At 47.0% G+C, this 17,663-nt stretch overlaps 1 protein-coding gene across 2 annotated transcripts in view; it reads left to right on the top strand.

Moving 5' to 3' along the window:
* PRKDC (protein kinase, DNA-activated, catalytic subunit) overlaps nt 1–17,663 on the top strand; it is a 683,602-nt gene that overhangs the window by 18,831 nt on the left and 647,108 nt on the right. For both annotated transcript variants that reach the window (XM_029591248.1, XM_029591249.1), the window contains exon 4: nt 14,844–14,918. In XM_029591248.1, the coding sequence (XP_029447108.1) occupies nt 14,844–14,918 (75 nt within the window). The remainder of the gene's footprint in view (nt 1–14,843; nt 14,919–17,663) is intronic.

Below are 17,663 nucleotides of genomic sequence, written 5' to 3'. Positions count from 1 at the left end.
AGTAGTCGTCACCCCGGAATGGCCAAGAAGGCCATGGTTCGCGGATCTCCTGAATCTGGCGATAGACGGTCCACTTCGTTTTCCGTATCTTCCGGATCTGCTACATCAGGGGCCCGTTTGTTTCGACCTGGTGGATCGCTTTTGTCTAGCGGCATGGCTTTTGAGAGGAAAAGGTTGAGATCCAAGGGGTACGCGGAGTCGGTGGTATCTACTCTGCTGCGTTCGCGTAAGAAGTCTACGTTGTTAGCTTATGTGCGGGTATGGAGAGTTTTTGAATCCTGGTGTCTTGAACGCGACGTGGTACCTATCCGAGCACCTATCTCGGACATACTTCTTTTTCTACAGGAGGGTTTGTCCAAAGGGCTTTCCTGTAGTTCCTTGAGGGTGCAAGTGGCGGCTCTGGGTTCCTTGAGGGGACGGATTCATGGGACATCGTTGGCGGCACATCCATATGTAGTGCGTTTCCTTCGGGGGGCGAGGCAGTTACGGCCTCCGTTTAGGCAGCCTTGCCCGTCCTGGAGTTTGAATGTTGTCCTTAAAACTTTGTGTGCGGCACCATTTGAGCCTATTCGCAGGGCCACTCTCAAGGATTTAACTCTGAAGGTCGTGTTCTTGGTGGCCATGGTATCGGCGCGACGGATTTCTGAGCTTCAGGCTCTGTCGTGTCGGGAGCCTTTTTTTGCGGATTTCGGATTTAGGCATCTCGTTACGGACAGTACCGTCCTTTTTACCCAAAGTGGTTTCATCATTCCACGTGAATCAGATGGTCGAGTTACCATCTTTTTTGCAGGTGTGGCCTTCGGATCCTTTGGCTAAGGATCTGCATAAATTGGATGTCCAGCGCGCGCTGCTGCGGTATTTGGAAGTCACGAATGCATTCAGAGTGTCTGATCATCTATTCGTTCTCTATGGTGGACCGAGGTGAGGTAAGGCGGCCTCTAAGACTACGATAGCTCATTGGTTGAAAGAAGCCATTCAATCGGCGTACCTGTTGCAGGGCAGGTCGTTACCCGCGGGGCTACGAGCTCACTCTACTCGCGCCCAGGCCACTTCCTGGGCGGAATGTCATCATATACCTACAGAGGAGATCTGTGGGGCGGCCACCTGGAAATCGGTTCACACTTTTGCCCGGCACTATCGTTTGGATGTTAATGCGCCAGGGTCGTCGGGGTTTGGAGAAGGTGTGCTTAGAGCAGGCCTCTCCAGATCCCACCCTCAGTAAGGTAAGCTCTGGTACATCCCAGGAGTCTAGACTGATCCTGGTACGTACAGGGAAAAGAAAATTAGGTCCTTACCTTTTGCTAATTTTCGTTCCTGTAGTACCGAGGATCAGTCCAGAGTCCCACCCAGTCTTGAACTAATGCCGGGAGAGGCTGTGTGGTCTGTGTGCTGGTCTATTTCTCAGTCAGGATGAATTGGTGTTTGATACCTCGAGTTCGGTCCCCAGTTGGGGGGTTGTACACCGGTGTTGAGGTAATGGTTATAGTGTTCGTTGCTATATTTTTTGAGATTGTTCTGCTTTGACATTAAGTAATACTGCCAGACTGTAGGTGGCACCAGCCTAGATATAGGCGGAGTTTTGGTTTGTAAACTTCTGTCTCCATCTGCTAGAGGGGGGGCAAAACCCAGGAGTCTGGACTGATCCTCGGTACTACAGGAACGAAAATTAGCAAAAGGTGAGGACCTAATTTTCTTTTAGTTTATGAATTATGCACAGTGCCTTATATTGTATTCTTTGTTCAATTGGAAGCCAGTGTAGCTCAGCAAGTGTACCTATGATGTGGTCACTTTTTCCTTTTGCCAGTCAAAATTCTGGCAGCGGAATTTTGCAATATTTGCAGTGGTCTAATCGTAGATTGAGGTAGCCCTAGTAGCAGGGAGTTACAATAGTCTGTGCTTGCGAATATCATTGCCTGTAGAACTGTGCGAAAATTGTTTAGCGTTAGCAGGGGTTAAAATCTTCTCAGGGTCATTAGTTTGGCGTAACCTTCTTTTAATTTCTGTAAGATGTGGTGTTTCGTGTTTAGCTCAGGGTCAATTATTACCCCTAGATTCCATACTTTTATTGCTAACTCCACGGCTTGATTGTTTTTGATTGCGATTGTAGGTTGTATAGGGTGTATGCTTTTTCGTTCTAGGTGTAAGAATTCAGTTTTGTCGATGTTTGTTTATTACCAGTTCCATTTGGTTTAGGAACTGTTTGATTATTTCAAGATACATTTTGGCTAGTCCCCAAAAAGAGGGGTCCTTCCGACCCATTCTGGATTTGAAGGGCGTAAACCCCTGCCTCAGGGTGCCATGTTTTCGCATGGAGATGTTATGGTCAGTCATTACCTCGGTAAGAAAAGGAGAGTTTCTGGCATCACTGGACCTAACGGAAGCATATGTTCACATAGGCATTCGGGCCAACCCCAGACGTTTCTGAGGTTCTCTGTGATGGGTCGCCATTTTCAGTTTCGAGCTTTGCCCTTCAGTCTTACCACTGCGCCCAGAATGTTTACCAAGGTAATGGTTGTGGCGGCTCATCTGCGCAGAGAGGGTTTCTAGGTGCATCCATACCTGGACGACTGGCTAATTCGGGCAAAGTCAGAGTCTCTCGTCCAGTTGGCAGTTCGCAAAGTTCTTAACTGCGATCACTGGGTTGGGTGATCAACTTAGCCAAGAGCCATCTGGTGCCCACCCAGTCTTTGGAGTTTTTGGGAGCTCTATTCGACACTCAACAGGGGAGAGTGTTCCTTACCTCTGACCAAATTGTCAAGCTACAAGCACAAGTTCGGGACTTATTGGCCAACAGTCTCCCCAGAGTGCGGGATTATTTGCGGGTTCTCGGCTCCATGACTTCCATACTGGAGCTGGTGCCCTGGGCCTTTGCTCAAATGCGTCCTTTACAGTCAGCGTTGCTTTTGCGTTGGAATCCAGTCACCAAACAGTTTAATTTACCTCTCCCTCTTACGGATACGGCGCGCTCCAGCCTCGATTGGTGGCTTATCTCGGACAACTTATCTCGAGGAGTTCCCCTGGAGGTGCCTGAATGGACAGTGGTTACCACGGACGCCAGCCTCTCTGGTTGGGGAGCGGTTTGCCTGAGGAAGTCTGTGCAGAGACAGTGGTCCCAGGAAGAATCTCAGTGGTCGATCAATCGTCTGGAAACCAGAGCAGTGTGGTTAGCGTTGCAAGTGTTCCGCCCTCTCCTCCAGGGGAAGTCAGTCAGAATTCTTTCTGACAATGCGACCACAGTGGCTTATATCAATCGCCAAGGGGGAACCAAGAGCCAGCCTGTGGCCACGGAAGCCCAGCAGCTGATCAGCTGAGCGGAGAAGCATTTAGTAAGTATTGCAGCGTCTCACATAGCAGGAGTCGACAATGTTCAGACGAACTTTCTCAGTCGGCCCCGCCTCGATCCTGGGGAAAGGGAGCTCACAGACAAAGCTTTCCAGCTCATATGCGACACATGGGGCTAACCCCGCATGGATCTCATTGCAACGTTTCAGAATGCCAAGGCTCCGAACTTCTTCGGTCGCCGCAGAGAAACAGGAGCAGAAGGGGTAGATGCCCTGGTGCTGCCCTGGCCGACCGATGTGCTGCTATACGTCTTCCCTCCTTGGCTGCTGATAGGCAAAGTGCTCACGAGAGTGGAGATACACCCAGTAGATGTCCTCCTCGTAGCTCCAGAGTGGCCGAGACGGTCTTGGTTTGCGGACCTGGTCAATCTGGGAGTGGCGGGTCCTCTGGCGTTGCCACTGCTCCCGGACCACCTCCATCAAGGGCGCGTGTGTTTGGAAGAGGTCGATCGCTTTTGTCTAGCGGCATGGCTTTTGAGAGGCGCTGCCTGAGGAGCAAAGGATATTAGAATGCTGTGGTGGCAGCACTTCTCCGGTGGCACAAGACATCCACCAACCTCGCGTATGTGCACGTGTGGAGAATCTTTGAATCTTGGTGCGTGGACCGGGCAATTGTTCCTACTCTGTCTTCGGTGTCAGATATTTTTAAGTTTCTTACAATCCGGACTCGCCAAGGTCTTATCGTGTAGTTCCCTGAGGGTTCAGGTGTCAGCTCTTGGTTGTTTGCACGGTTCCATTCAAGGCATGGCGTTGGCTGCTCACCCCGATGTTGCTCGTTTCCTAAAGGGGGCAAAGCATTTACGTCCCCCGATCAGGCACCTTCTTGGAATTTGAACTTGGTTCTCTCAGCTCTGTGTACGGCGGCCCTTTGAGCCTCTGAAAATGGCTACAATAAAGGCTCTCACGTTAAAGGTGATTTTCCTTATTGCTATCACATCTGCTCGCGGGTATCGGAGCTCCAGGCTCTATCCTGTAGGGAGCAGTTTCTGAGAATTTCGGTTTCTGGTGTGTCCTTGCGGACGGTTCCTTCCTTTCTTCCAAAGATGGTGTCTGCTTTTCATGGGAATCACGGTGGAGCTTCCGTCATTTCCCGTTTTGGACCGGTCAGACCCTATGTCTAAAGACTTACGGAAGCTGGATGTTTGTCGGGCGTTGTTGCATTATCTGGAAGTTACTAACTCGTTTTGTGACGGATCATCTTTTTGTGCTGTGGGCTGGTCCGAAACGAGGAAATATGGCATCTAAAGCTACGCTTTCGCGCAGATTGAAAGAGGCTATAGGCTTGGCATATTTGCTGCATGGTAAGCCTGTACCGTTTAGTCTTCAGGCTCATTCTACCTGTTCGCAGGCGGCTTCTTGGGCGGAGTGTCAAATGGTCTCACCGGAGGAGATCTGCAGGGTGGCGACTTGGAAGTCTTTGCATACCTTTGCCACAGACTGGATGTTCAGGCACCGGGTGAAGGAGGCTTTGGAGAAGCATTGCTTAGAGCAGGTCTCTTCACATCCCATCCCAGGTAAGAGAGCTCTGGTACATCCCAGGAGTCTGGATTGATCCGGGTACGTACAGGCAAGGAAAATTAGTTTCTTACCTGATAATTTTCGTTCCTGTAGTATCACGGATCAGTCCAGAGTCCCGCCCGGGGAACGCATGGAAGTAAAGGAGAGTCCACTCAGTTATTGATTTTGTTTTCAGATCTGCAGAAATTGGATTGACCGTCCTCAAGTGGTTCTATAGGTTCCATTCCTAGGAGGATTAAGTGAACCGGTTATTTCTTTTTCTTGTTGAAGGGATATTGTACATAGTTATGGTGGTTTTTTGAGAGCCATTCTGCTTTGACATTGAGTAATACTGCTGGACTGTAGGTGGCACCATCCTATATAAGGCAGAGTTTTGTTTTGAAAACTTCTGTCTCCATCTGCTAGAGGGGGAACAAAACCCAGGAGTCTGGACTGATCTGTGATACTACAGGAACAAAAATTATCAGGTAAGAAACTAATTTTCCTTTTATTCCACAAGGAGGAATTGGCCACCCTTATTCCCACAGTTGTGGAGGAGCTGGGCATTGAGACCCCTTAGGGAGGGTACTGAGCTAGGGGCCGTGGATCCGGTCATGATGGGTTTTCAGGGCCCCACCAGGTCTTTTCCTTTTCATATGTTAGTGCCCTGTTTTGAGAGTGGAATTCTCCAGACACCGTTTTGAAGGTTAGTCGGACGATGGACAAGTTGTACCCTTTGTCAGAAGAGGCACTGGATCTTCTGCTGATTCCTAAGGTGGATGCTGTGGTGTTTGCAGTTACCAAAAAGACGACCATTCCAGTCACAGGCGCGACAGCTCTCAAGGACCTCCAGGATAGAGCTGGAAGCTCATCTGAAGAAGAACTTTGAGGTGGTGGCTCTGGGGACGAGAGCTGCTATGTGTAGCTGCTTTATGTTGAGAGCTGGCCTTCGCTGGGTGCAGCACTTGTGGATGGACAAGTCCTTGTCAGGCTCTGATGCCCTGCAGGCTGAACGGCTGGAGGCTGTGGTGGCCTACAGTGCGGATGCACTGTATGATCTGCTCTGGACTTCGGCCCGGTTGATGTCTGCGTTTTTGATGCGCTATTACCCCTTACTGTATAGGGGGTGAAGCTGGCGCGTCAAACGCGTCCAAACCGGACTAACATCGTATTGGCCCATGTATAAGATGGGAACCAGAATAATTTAGGAAACAAAAGCTTTTTTATTTTGTAAAGTGTATTTATATTATTTTTGTGGATTTTTTTTTTTTTTTTTTAGGGGGGTTTTATGGTGTCTGCATAAATATTATGTATGTTATATGATGTAATCCACATTGAACTGATGGAAATTGTGGAACAAAAATGGAATAAATAAAATTCCAAAAAAAGTGGGGTAATGGCAAGGGGAACACCCCAAAATTGCAAAACCCCAAGAATGCCGAAAATAGGGCAAAATAGTAGCAGGGGCTGCATAAAACTTGCTGTCAACCTACTTCAAAAGCTTGTACAAACAGCAACATTTTCATCTGTTTGCAAAATTTTAAATAATCAGATTCCCTGCAAATATAATCTGGCAAGGCATTCCACAATAACGGTGCCATCACAGAAAAAGCCTTCATTTTTATATTGCATATTTTAACCTTTCATACTGAGGGTACCTCATACAATTTTGTAGTAGCAGAACATATATTCTCACCAGTACATGAGGTGATAATGCAGAAAAACGATATTTTTCCTCATAACAATGTTCTAAAACTTGAGGTATTGCTGGAAAAGAAATCAGACTAGTTGAAACTACCTGAGTTTGAGGAGTATTTAGGTAATCCTGAAGTGGAACACCACACAAGGACTGGAGTAATTCCTCAGTTTTAAGCAACCACCTTGAGGTCCAAGGCAAGAGTAGAAATCTGAAAGTAATGAACCCTGAGACTTTCAGGACCCTTCTACACTATCACCCTCTGTTTTCTGTCACTCATTTATTTCATTTATATTCCACCTTTTTAGACACTTCAAATGGATTGCATTCAGCTACTGAAGTCTGTCCCCAGAGGAATCGCAATCTAATTTTTCCTGTAGACACAGAATGGGAGAAAAGCCTTAGTGGATGAGACTCTAAGTTTGTATCTGAGGCAGTGGAAGATAAAGCGGTTGTTCAAGGTCACTAGACTGCTTCTCCACTTATCAACTTCTAACACAGTTTATAGCTTAGAATCCAACTTTAGGCTACCCAACTTGTTAGTCTATTGTGCGGGATAGTGTCTCAGACCTTACTGAAATCAAAGTACAAGTAAAGAAGAGACAACTTCAATGCCTTGTACAAGATCAATGGCATTTCAAGTATCCATATATACCAACTGTCGGGTCAATACAGTAAAGTGCGGTCATCACGGTTACCCTGCTCCTAATCCGCTTTCTACTCACTTTTCGGCCGCGTTAGTCCAACCCGCGATACACTATCCCCTTTAACCCATTCTTACCGCCTCTTTAAATCACCTGGTAACCCCTTCTGCCCGCGGCATGTATATTACATGTAAACGATTAAATTAGCTATTCCCTCCCATACCGTAACGCGCGCCCCAACTATCGCTTTTTTAACCTGCAGTTTTGCCACGCGTTTAACCTGCTAATTTACCGCCTACCCCTACCCCTGCGTTAGAGGCAGGGGTAAGGGTAGACGGCAAACTTTCCCCCAAAAGGCAACCTAAAAACTTAAAATCCCCTCCTCCCGAAGCGACTTGACATGTTACCAACTTACTTTTTTGTTGCTTTCAGCCCCTTCAACCTTCTCTGCCGTCCTCCGGAGGGGGCAGCCGGCGGCGAAAGCGGTCCCCCCCGCGCAGGTCCCGGTTCTCCTGGCTCAGCCCTCATCTGCTTAAGGAAGATTGTGAAGTCAGGTAAGAGCCCACTGTTCTGTGCCCTCTCCAGTCACGGCGCAAGCGAAGCGAAGCGTACTTTCATTTGGCTGGAGCACCCAAATTGACGAGCGCTCCAGCCAATGAAAGCACATGGACGGGCAGGTGTGATGTCACGGTGTGCGTCACGCACGCCCGTCCATGTCCTTTCATTGGCTTGAGCGCCCAAATTGACGGGCGCTCAAGCCAATGAAAGTACGCTACGCTCCGCTCGCGCAGTGACTGGAGAGGGCACAGAACAGTGGGCTCTTACCTGACTTCACAATCTTCCTTAAGCAGATGAGGGCTGAGCCAGGAGAACCGGGACCTGCGCGGGGACCGCTTTTGCCGCCGGCTGCCCCCTCCGGACGACGGCAGAGAAGGCTGAAAGGGCTGAAAAGCAACAAAAAGTAAGTTGGCACATGTCGAGCCGCTTCGGGAGGAGGGGATTTTAGGTTTTCATGGGTTAAAGTTGGGATCCACTTCCTGGTGCCTGTCATTTCAAATGTCATTTCAAATGACATTTGAAATGACAGGTACCAGCGCACTCAGGATACTGTATAGGCGCTGTATTAAGCGCCTATACAGTAAAATGGGTGGCGCAGGCCTAACACTTCTTGGACGCGGCTTGCATTTGCAAGCTATTTAAATACAGTATCGAGCGGTAGGTGAGCAGGACTGTGCGTGCGGCAAACGCGGGTGCGCCCGGCACTAATGCAGCTCTTCCTACCGCTCCTTACTGTATCGGCCCGTGTGTTTGGAGATTATAGAAAAAAATCAAGGCAATTAAATGTACCAGAAAATGATGGAAAGAATGAAGAAAGAACCCATTATTGTCAGGGTGTCAGATTAAGGTATGTGGCAGCAGATTGTGGCAGATACCAGTTTTCAAGCTTGGAATATTGATTGCAGCATTTGCATGCATAATTATGGCATCAGTGTTGATATGGCTCAAAGAAGTTTACTTATGTAATTGTAATGAACCATCCAGGTACCCTTACTAGCCAGATTCCTTACTTAAACCCTGAGTTAGGATTCAGTAGTTTTCAGACCATCCCTGCAGGCACTTCCACAGAGGCTTGTTTGGATTGGTCGGCACTGCAGTATAAAAAAACCGGTTGTGCACGTGGCATGGTGTGGTATTTTTAGTTGGAGTTCAAGGAAGCTAGAGGGTTTTCTTAGTGATCCATTGTTGGGCCTCCAGCCTGACTCAGGGGAAGTGGTATTCTGTTGGCATTTTTGGAATTGGAGGCTGATAGAGTGATGTGATGGCTGATTCCCTATTTCTAGGCCCCCTGACCTGATCCAAGGGAAGAGACTCTGACCTGGCCCAGGACTGGAAGGGATTCTCTGGAGAGTGAAGAGAAGAAGAACTGAGAGAGCTGTTTGCGTTTTTGTATTTTTTGAGATCCTGTGCTTGCCGAAGGAGGATAACAACCCTACCTTCGAAGGCCGGGAAGGTGTTGTGATTCCGTCCTTCCAATTAAAGAAGGAAGAGCAGTTACCAGATAGAGAAGAAGAAAGTAGTGTTTTTGCAGACACTTTTGTTCCAGTTGTTTTTGGAGGAATTATTTTGCCATCAGTTCCTGCTCAGAGAAGGAGAGAGATTTTTCTTTTTTATTTTTAACACCTTTTGGGACTTTTTCTATCCAGTCTTGTGTACCTATTGCAGTTTTAAAAAAGGATTGGATAAGTTCTTGGAGGAGAAGTCCATTACCTGCTATTCATTAAGTTGACTTAAAGAATAGCCACTGCTATTATTAGCAACAGTAGCATGGGATAGACTTAGTTTTTGGGTACTTGCCAGGTTCTTATGGCCTGGATTGGCCTGGTCTGACCCAGTATGGCATGTTCTTATGTTCAGTTGACATCGGGAGACAGGAGCGGAGGGGGTGGATGCCCTAGTCATTCCTTGGCCATTAGACGTCCTGCTGTACATGTTTCCACTGTGGTCTCTCATCAGCAAGGTGGTGTGCCAAGTAGAGGGCCATTGCGGGCACGTAATTCTCGAAGCACCGGAATGGCTGAGGCAGCTAGGGTTTGCAGACCTGATCAACCTAGCGGTGGACAGCCTCTTGTGGTTTCAGCTCCTGCCAAATCTTCTCCATTTAGGTCCCATTTGTTTGGAAGAGGAAGATTGCTTTTGGCTAGCGGCCTGGCTTTTGAGAGGGTGTGGCTGAGAAAAAGGTTACTCCGATGCAGTGATTGCTACTCTCTTTCAGTGCAGGAAGACCTCTACTTCCCTGGCAGGGTGTGGGGTGTTTGAGTCTTGGTGTATGGACCACACTGTCTAGCCCACCCGGGCCTCCATTGCTTATGTCTTGGCCTTTTTACAGGATGGTCTAATTAAGGGTTTATCCTACAATTCCCTGCAAGTTCAGGGTTGCCTTCATGATAGAGTGCGTGGAGTTAGTTTGTCTGCGCATCCGAACATTGTGTGCTTCCTTCGGGGGGCAAAGCATTTACATCCTCCTGTCTGAAGTCCTTGTCCTTCCTAGATCCTCAGCCTGGTTTTGAGATGTGTGTCACCGTTTGAGACTTTGAAATGCGTGACGCTAAAAGATCTTACTTTGAAGGTGATTTTTCTAGTAGCTATAACCTTAGCTCGGCAGGTGTCAAAGCTCCAGGCCTTATCCTGTAGGGAACCTTTCTTGAGTATTACAGACACAGGAGTGTCCTTGAGAACGGTTGCCTACTTTCTGCCTAAGGTGATGTCAGCCTTTCATTTGAATCAATTTGTGGTGCTCCCTTCTTCCCAGGGTTCGGATTGTTCCACTCCTCCATCCAGAGATTTGCGAAGATTGGACATGAGACGGGTTCTGTTACGTTACTTGGAGATTACTAACAGTTTTCGGCTGTCGGATCATCATCTTGTGCTATGGAGTAGCCCCCGGAGAGTGCATAAGGCTTCTAGGGATGCTATTGCTTGGCGGTTGGAGGAGGCTATCAGCTCTGGTACATTGTTAATGGTCGGTTGGTACTGGTCAGACTTTGTGCTCATTCTACCCAATCGCAGGCGTCCTCTTGAGCTGATTGTCAGGTTTCGCCGCAAGAGATCTGTAGGACAGCTACTTAGAAGTCTTTGCACACCTTTGCCAGGCATTTCTGTCTGGATGTCCGTCCTAGCAACAAGGGTATTTGGGGAGAGTGTGCTTTGAGCAGGACTCTGAGTCCCACCCAGTATAGGGAAGCTTTGGTACATCTTAGGAGTCTGAACTGATCCGGGAACGTACAGGGAAAGGAAAATTGTTTCTTACCTGCTAATTTTCGTTCATGTAGTACCATGGATTAGTCCAGAGTCTCACCCAGTTTGGGTCGGCAGATCGGAGAGTCCGCTCGACCAGTTACTTTTCTCTGAAGAATAAGAATCAGTATGGCTCAGGTTCCGGGTGGGCAAGATTGTTGAGTTTGCATAGATCTGCTTCCCTCTGCTCATTTGGGGGATCAAAATTGTTTACTGTTTTTTGGCTAAAGTGTTTATTCATCCTGCTTGGGTACAGTTCAATACTGATGGACTGTAGGTGGCACCTCAGGATATAGGGCAAGTCAGTCAAAACATCTGTCTCCATCTGCTGGATGGGAGGCAAAACCCAGGAGTCTGGACTGATCCGTGGTACTTCAGGAACGAAAATTAGCAGGTAAGAACCAATTTTCCTATTCCACATGTCTTAGCGGAGCTGGGCATTACAGTTCCCCAGGATAATTTGGGCCAGGACACAGTGGACCCTGTCATGGCTGGCTTACGAGGTCCGGCCAAAACCTTTCTTTTTCACCATATGGTGAAACAGCTTATGGTCCGGGAGTGGGACACTCCTGAGACTGGCTTGATAGTTGGCTGGGCTATGGACAAGTTCTATCCCTTGCCGGAGGAGACTCTGGAACTTTTGATGCTGCCCAAGGTGGATGCTTCAATGTTGCCAGTCAGAAAGAGAAGCACCATCTCTGTCATGGGGGCAGCGGCCCTTAAGGACCTACAGGATCAGAAGCTCGAAGTGCATCTCAAGAGGACTATTGAGGTGTCTGTCCTTGGCATTTGGGCTGTGATCTGTAGCAGTTTCATACTTCGAGTCTCCAATGGGTGCAGCAGCTGTTGAGCGCCAGAGATCTCCCAACTCAGGAGTCAGCGCAGACCGAGCGCTTAGAAGCTCCGGTGGCCAATGGAGCAGACGCTGTGTATGATCTCCTTCGTTCTTCCTCACGAACGATGGGGTCAGCAGTCTCGGCGAGACGGTTTCTCTGTCTCTGCAACTGGTCGGCAGATGTGTCCTCCAAAGTTCAGCTCAGTGCGATGCCTTTTAAGGGCAAGTTTCCCTTTGGTGAAGACTTGGTGCAGCTAATCAAACTTCTGGGCAACAACAAGGTTCACAAACTACTGGAGGACAAGCCTAAGGGGGTTTGAAATTTTTTCCCCACCTGCTCTTGTTTTAGGGGGCAAAGGCATTTCCGCCAGAGCAGGACATCGAAGCAGGCCAGCGACAGTCCTCGGGGAGGCCCCAATCCTGGTCTCAATCCTTTCGAGGACACAGAACAAGCTGAGATGGGGCCAGACAGGGGTCCCTTGGGTTTAAGTCCTCTCAGTGAGATTCAGTCGACCCGTTCCTCTATCCCAGCGATAGGCGGCCGGCTGGCCCTTTTTCACGAGGGTCAAAATAACGTCAGACCGGTGGGTTCTAAGTGTCATAGAACATGGTTACACTTTAGATTTTGCTTGGCTCCTGCGAGATCTGTTTATGGTCTCTCCATGCGGCTCCCCATTGAAGAAAGATAGTTCGAAAAACAATCCAGCGCTTACTCTGTCTGGGGGCCATGGTTCCTGTTACCCAAGAAGAAAGGGGGACTGGCCATTATTCCATTTACTTCACATTGCCAAAAAAGGAAGGCTCCTTCCATCTGATTCTGGACCTGAAGCAGGTGAGCAAGACCCTCAAAGTCCCATGTTTTTGGATGGAGATCCTGTGCTTGGTCAATAGTGGCCATGCGACGAGGGGAGTTTTTGGATTCCCTAGATCTGACGGAAGCATACCTGCACATAGTGATCCACAGGGATCATCAGAGGTTTCTCCGATTCAAGATCCTCCTAATGCATTTCCAGTTTTGCGCCCTCCTCTTCAGTCTGGCTACAGCTCTGCACATGTTCACCAAGGTAATGGTAGTGGTGGCGGCGGCCCTCTGGCGGGAGGAGTGCTGGTTCATCACACAAAGTCAGAGCTCTGCAAGCATGCGGTGGACAAGGTCTTTTTCTGTTTGAGGTCCCTTGGTTGGGTTGTCAACCAGTTCGAGTCATCTTCATCCTTCTCAGGTTCTGGACTTCTTAGGAGCACAATTCGATACCCAAATGGGCAGCTCCGTGCAGGTTACCCCCATGTTTTTCTTAAAGGTAGTAACTGCTGCTCCGTACTGGTTAAGCTTTATTTATTCCCATCCTCTAGCCTTTTAGGGATCCACAGTGTTTATCCCATGCCCCTTTGAAATCCTTCACAGTTTTAGTCTTCACCACTTCCTCCGGAAGGGCATTCCAGGCATCCACCACCCTCTCAGTGAAGAAATATTTCCTGACATTGGTTCTAAGTCTTCTTCCCTGGAGTTTCAAATCGTGACCCCTAGGTTTACTAAATGCTTAAAGGTTTATTGACTACCATGGATCATTAAAACCACATCTGGCCTGCAGAGCAAGTTTTTCTGGCCTGCCATATTTTGCCCATGGCTGGATTCAGTCAAGTGAGCAAGTTTTACTTTTCCTGTTGTATTTTCCCTGTTACCTCCGCTGCTATATTGTAGGAGAGCGATAACATCACACCATGCCAGTAGAATTGAATGCTCCGGCGGGACACGTTTTATGCCCAAGAGTGGTGATGGAGATGGTACAAGGCTGGTGGGGTTCTTGAGCCCCCACCAGCTAAAGAGTTAGCAGTGTGAGGGGTAGATGGGTGAGAGAAGTGATGAAGTGAAAGGGGAGGAAAGTAGTGAGTGTATAGGGACAGAGTATGCCATCCTTCCTCCTCTCCCCTGCCATTCAACCCACCTGCACATCCCACATACTCCCCCAGGAGATAGATGCTGGGGAAGGGAGACAGGCAGGGGGAAAAGGTTCCTGAGTGTGTGGCAGGGTTGCTGTCTTCTAGAAGTTTTAATGACACACTGTCTGGGAACCCTGCCTCCTGCCATTTCAAATTACTGAAAGGGTCAGCACCCCTTCAACAAACTCCAAGGGGTCCACCCTACCCCCTCCCCAGGCCTCTATGGTGATTTGAAATGCCCTATGTGGCCCTATAGATGTGGAGTTTGGGGACTTCTGGGGTGTTAGTTCTACTTCTCATTTATTTAGGTGAAATTTGATTGTTTGGATATTTTTTTGGCTTTTTCTGAAAAATCATACATTTTTGTATTTTCCTGATTTTCTTATAGGTACTATGGTTCGCAGTAGAAATCTAGGAGGTTTTGGTTCCTTCACAAAACCACCTGGAGTGGATGAAAAATAAACAGATTGTCAGCATATAACAGGCATTTGATTGGAGTTATTTAGTTTGTTTTGGGGCTGACGATTTCTTTAGCAGCATGGAGAGATCATCATTGATTTAGAGATGGTAAAGAGGATAGGGTGAGACTACATCCCTCTTTCACTCCTTGCTCCTGCTTGAAGCTCTTCTCTTGTTTGTCTTTGCTTTGTAGCTGGTATGCAGATGTAAGTATATAAGGTCCCCCTCACCCTCCCCAAATTCCAGTTGACTTTAGTTTGAGCTAGAGGCCATGATTCCAAATAGAATAAAACACTTTTCTAAAATCAGTAAAATATGCAGATATTTTCCATGGTGTGCTTGTTAATTTGTGTTTGTAAGGTAAAAATGTGGTCATTGGATCAGTGCTTGCAGAAGAACCCAATCTGACTTCTGTTCAGGCTTTTGCTGTTTGTTAGGATTTGTAATATTCTGAACCCTATAGCATAAAGCATTTTGGTTATTTTAAAGAAATATTGAGGACATGATTCAATAAGCATTTTTTTCCCCTCAATAGACAGAAAATGAGAAAAAAGCCTTAACGAATTGAGCGCCAAGTCCTTGTGTTTTCATCAGCTCATGCCATAAATACTAATGTGTCTTTTTATGTTTAATCCTAGAATACTTGTATTGTTGTCTATACAAAAGACAAAGCTGCAAAATGTAAAACCCCAGCACTGGAACTTCTGATTAAGGTAGAATCATTTTTATTTTTATGTATTGTTGATAGTATTTACAGTGCTATAAAAAACATGACATTAAAAATCTATCCAATGGTATAGAATGGTTGATACAACTCAAACAGGCACAGTGGATAACTAGGACTTCTTTAGCTCAATGACCTTTTAGTCTACAGATGAGATTTACCAATATGGTTTTTTTTTTTGTATGTACAAAATGTAAAATATCCACCTATAAATTAGGCCTTTAGTTTAAATTTAAAATCTAAAATGGGACTGCATTATTACACTTTTTTGATGAGAACATAATATATGCCATACTGGTTCAGACCAAGGTTCCATCAAGCCCAGTATACTGTTTCCAACAGTGGCCAATCCAAACTACAAGTACCTGGCAAGTATCCAAACATTAAATAAATCTCAAGCTACTATTGCTTATTAATTAATAGCAGTTCAGTTTATGGATTTTTCCTCTAGGAACTTATCTAAACCTTTTTTAAACTGCCATATTCACATCCTCTGGCAATGAATTCCAGAGCTTAACTATATGCTGAGTGAAAAGGAATTTTCTTTGATTTGTTTTAAATGAGCTACTTGCTAACTTCATGGAGTGCCCTCTAGTCTTTCTATTATCTGAGAGAGTAAATAACCGATATACGTTAATCTATTCAAGTCCTTTCATGGATTTGTAGACCTCAATCATATTCCGCCCCCCCCCCCCCCCCCCAACCTTAGTCATCTCTTCTCCATACTGAACAGCCCTAACTTCTTCAGCATTTCCTCATAGGGCAGCCATTCCATGCCCCTTATTTTGGTTACCCTTCTCTGCACTTTCTCCAATGCAACTATATCTTTTTTGAGATGTGGCAACCAGAATTGTACACAGTGTTCAATGTGCGGTCTCACCATAGAGTATTACAGAGGCATTATGATTTCCACCATTTTATTTACTATTCCTGTCCTAATAATTCCTAACACTGTTTTCTTTTTGACCGCCACAGCACACTGAGCCAATAATTTCACTGTATTATCCACTATGACGCCTAGATCTCTTTCTTAGGTTCTATCTTAGGAGTTACCACCCAACATTGTGTAACTATAGCAAGGGTTATTTTTCCCTATAGGCATCACCTTGCACTTGTCCACATTAATTTCTTGATGCTCTGAAATTGCTTATTTAATAGATTTATATACCATAGAATAAAAGTGGTTCACAACATAAACATTCATAATACAAAATACCACCAAAATAAAAAATCATCCTAAAAATAACACAATGCACTTAAAAAAAAAAAGAAATCTAAAATCTTAAATAACTACATAACATTCAAAAAGAAATAACATCTTACCTTCAAAGGAGAGTCTTCATTTATAAAATATAAACCATCTTACCTTCGGAAACAAGAGTTTTCACTTGCTTGTATAATTTCCAAAAATTCAAGTCTGCTCTTACAGACTTTGCTGTCACATACCAAATCTGCAGAGCTGCCTGTGAAAAAGCTCGAGCTGTATTCTGCTTCAGTCATAATTTCAGGACTAATGCTGCTATCAAAGATTATCCCTGTGATCACCTGAACTCTTGGCCTGTCCTTTACCACATAAGCTTATCCCATAGGTATTTAGAGCCAATGTTCCTCATTGATTGAAATACTATGGTCAGGAGCTTAAATTTAACTCTCTCAACAGTGGGTAGCCAAATGTAGTGCTGCAAGCAGAGGAGAGGTTCCTTCAAAATTAGATTTTCCTAGCATGTAGCAAATGGACTCAGGACCAATGGTATAGTGTAATCCTGATAGCAGATGGGAGACGGAGTCAGATTTCAAGCTGACGTCGGCCTACATACACCCGTGCAGGAAGCTTAGCTCTTCAGTATTTCTCAGTCTCCTAAGCAGATAAGGACATTACACACACTTGCACAGTGTTAGAAAATTCAAACCAAAGAGAGAAAATCTTACCTCTACAAGACGAGCCCCGCTCTCCTGCGTTGATACCTAAGGATCCCTCCCCCAGTCAAAAATTAATGGAGTGATTTCCGAGATCCCTCAGAGGTAAGCCTCTGTCCAGTAGCCGGCTCCTGGCGTGGACTTAGACCCTAGGATGGCTTAGAGGCAGCAGGTGCAATACCGAGTGCGGCGGTGAAGATAATTCCCTCTCCCCCGCAGCCGGACACCTCCCGGCACAAGACCGGTAAACGCCGAGACCAGGTAAGGTAGAAAACTTTTCCTAAGTATCGGGTCTCCGAGGCTCGAATTGCCGCACAGATGGTCCCTTCTGACGTCTGTAAAATCGGGTTGAGCATCCCCGTCTGGGCTAGACCCCGATCTGGTGCGAGGGTCCACACACGTGGAGACCCTCTGGGCGGCGGGGGGGGGGGGGTTTCACCATCTTGCCCGCGTGGGCGTCTGCGCCATTCCCCCCCCTCCCTTGTTCGCCATATTGTCTGCACAACTGAGCCGTGTGCACAGTTGCGAGCCGGGCCACAACTGACTTGTGCACACAGCGAAGTGCACAACAGGGCCGGGTGCATAGCGGCCCGCATAATCGGCCCGAGCGCATAAATAGGTTCGTGTGCACAGCGGTGCGCACATCTCGCCCAGGCGAACAAAGCGGTAGCCTGCGCGCGCACCCGCACGCACATTGTAGGCGCACCCGGAGCGCACAACTAAGTCTCCCGGCGCGCACATCTAGGCGCATAGACTAGTTTTGAGCCACTCCATGCGCACAAACCATGGCACTGCCGGCCAAGGAACAAGCTCTCTG

This window comes from Rhinatrema bivittatum, chromosome 2, assembly GCF_901001135.1.
Source record: "Rhinatrema bivittatum chromosome 2, aRhiBiv1.1, whole genome shotgun sequence".
In the NCBI taxonomy this organism is placed as follows: Eukaryota; Metazoa; Chordata; class Amphibia; order Gymnophiona; family Rhinatrematidae; genus Rhinatrema; species Rhinatrema bivittatum.
Note: the sequence above shows the minus strand (reverse complement) of the source record. Positions and strands in the feature narration are given on the sequence as shown.